The 1,623-nt window shown below is 50.2% G+C and overlaps 1 protein-coding gene across 5 annotated transcripts in view; it reads left to right on the top strand.

Annotated features, from left to right (window-relative positions):
- Positions 1-1,623, top strand: part of LOC103156896 (nardilysin-like) — a 17,104-nt gene that overhangs the window by 6,496 nt on the left and 8,985 nt on the right. For all 5 annotated transcript variants that reach the window (XM_007579104.2, XM_016664749.1, XM_016664751.1 and 2 more), the window contains 4 exons: positions 711-792; positions 889-1,042; positions 1,109-1,182; positions 1,262-1,357. In XM_007579104.2, the coding sequence (XP_007579166.1) occupies positions 711-792; positions 889-1,042; positions 1,109-1,182; positions 1,262-1,357 (406 nt within the window). The remainder of the gene's footprint in view (positions 1-710; positions 793-888; positions 1,043-1,108; positions 1,183-1,261; positions 1,358-1,623) is intronic.

Here is a 1,623-nt window from a genome sequence, read left to right as displayed (position 1 = left end):
TTAAACTAACTTAGTTAGGGTCCTAAACTAACCCTAACTAAGTTAGTTTAAGTCATAAACTAACCGAGCAGGGTCAGACTGGACAGACTTTATCTCAGATAATTATAGGAATAAATTACCCACCTGTTTAATTTCACCAGTTGGGTTTTCTGATCATCACTTAGTTTACTTGGATTTTCTTTTTTCAAGCTACACTAGTATTGGCATTTTAATACCAAACTACTTGAAGACATTTTCTTTTGTCAAAGCTTTAGTAGTTTTTGGTGACTATGGAGAACAAAACAAGTTGAGTTTACATCTTTAACTGAGTGGTGGGAGGTTGGAAAGACTCAGATAAGAGTTTTTTGTCGACAATATACAAGTTTCTCTACAGCTAAAATTAAAAATGTGATTCATAAATTAGAAAATGAGATTAAAGAGTTAGAAAGTAATTTATGAGCAGATGTCATCCTGTTGTCAGGATGAAACATTTCCTCATTTAGTTATTGAATATTCAAGATTAAATCCTCTTTGTCCTTTTCGGTCATTTGTTTGAACAGTTTCTAACTGTAGTTTTATTTATGGTATTATACAAGAAGGAAATTCACTGGCAATATGGAGAAGAAACGAGCCGACCGTCCATCAGACGGATGTTTTATTTCCAGGTCCGTTTGGCTTTTTGGAGCTGCTGGACGACGTTGATGTTTGTTTCCGGTTCTCTGACCCTCCAGGCGGCGGCGGCTCTCTGTGTCGGCGTGGGCAGCTTCAGTGACCCCGATGACCTCCCCGGCCTCGCCCACTTCCTGGAGCACAGTGAGTAAAACAAGGCAGAACATTATGACCAGCGGCTGATCATGCCAGACTCCTCCCGAAGGCCTGGTTCTGTTCTGGTTCTGGTTCTGTCTCCAGTGGTCTTCATGGGAAGTGAGAAGTTCCCGGCGGAGAACGATTTCGACGCGTTCCTGAAGCGTCATGGCGGCAGCGACAACGCGTCCACCGACTGCGAGCGGACCGTCTTCCAGTTCGACGTTCAGAGGAAGTTCTTCAGGGAGGCCCTGGACAGGTGAGCGTGGCCTCGGAACCGACCCGACCCGGTCCCACCTGGTCCTGATGGGTCTCCTGTGCTCAGGTGGGCCCAGTTCTTCATTTGCCCTCTGATGGTCCAGGATGCTGTGGACCGAGAGGTGGAAGCCGTGGACAGCGGTGAGTCCCGGTTCTGACCCAGGTCAGCATCTCTAACAGGTGTGCTCAGCTTCCTCTCTGGTTCCGGTTCTGTCCTCAGAGTACCAGTTGGCCCGGCCGTCTGATTCCCATCGTAAGGAGATGCTGTTTGGCAGTCTGGCCCGACCCGGACATCCCATGACCAAGTTCTGCTGGGGTGAGCTGCGGTTCTGATCTGGTCCGGCCCGACCAGCCCGGTCGGTCCGCTGTTTGGTTCTGTCTGAGGTCAGGGCGGATAAACGCCGAGATTCTGTTGAGGAGCGATCCGACCAGACCTGTTGCACCGGCTGCAGCCGGCCACTGGGGGGAACCTTGGTGCTGGGGCAGAGCTCCAGGGCCCAGATGGGGCCCAGGTGGGGCCCAGGTGGGGTTTCAGCGACCCAAGCCTCTATCAGGCTGGAGTTGTGGCCGCTGCTCATGAGC

Source organism: Poecilia formosa, unplaced genomic scaffold (genome assembly GCF_000485575.1).
Source record: "Poecilia formosa unplaced genomic scaffold, Poecilia_formosa-5.1.2 Scaffold508, whole genome shotgun sequence".
NCBI classification, from domain to species: Eukaryota; Metazoa; Chordata; class Actinopteri; order Cyprinodontiformes; family Poeciliidae; genus Poecilia; species Poecilia formosa.
This window is presented reverse-complemented; position numbering and strand designations above follow the sequence as displayed.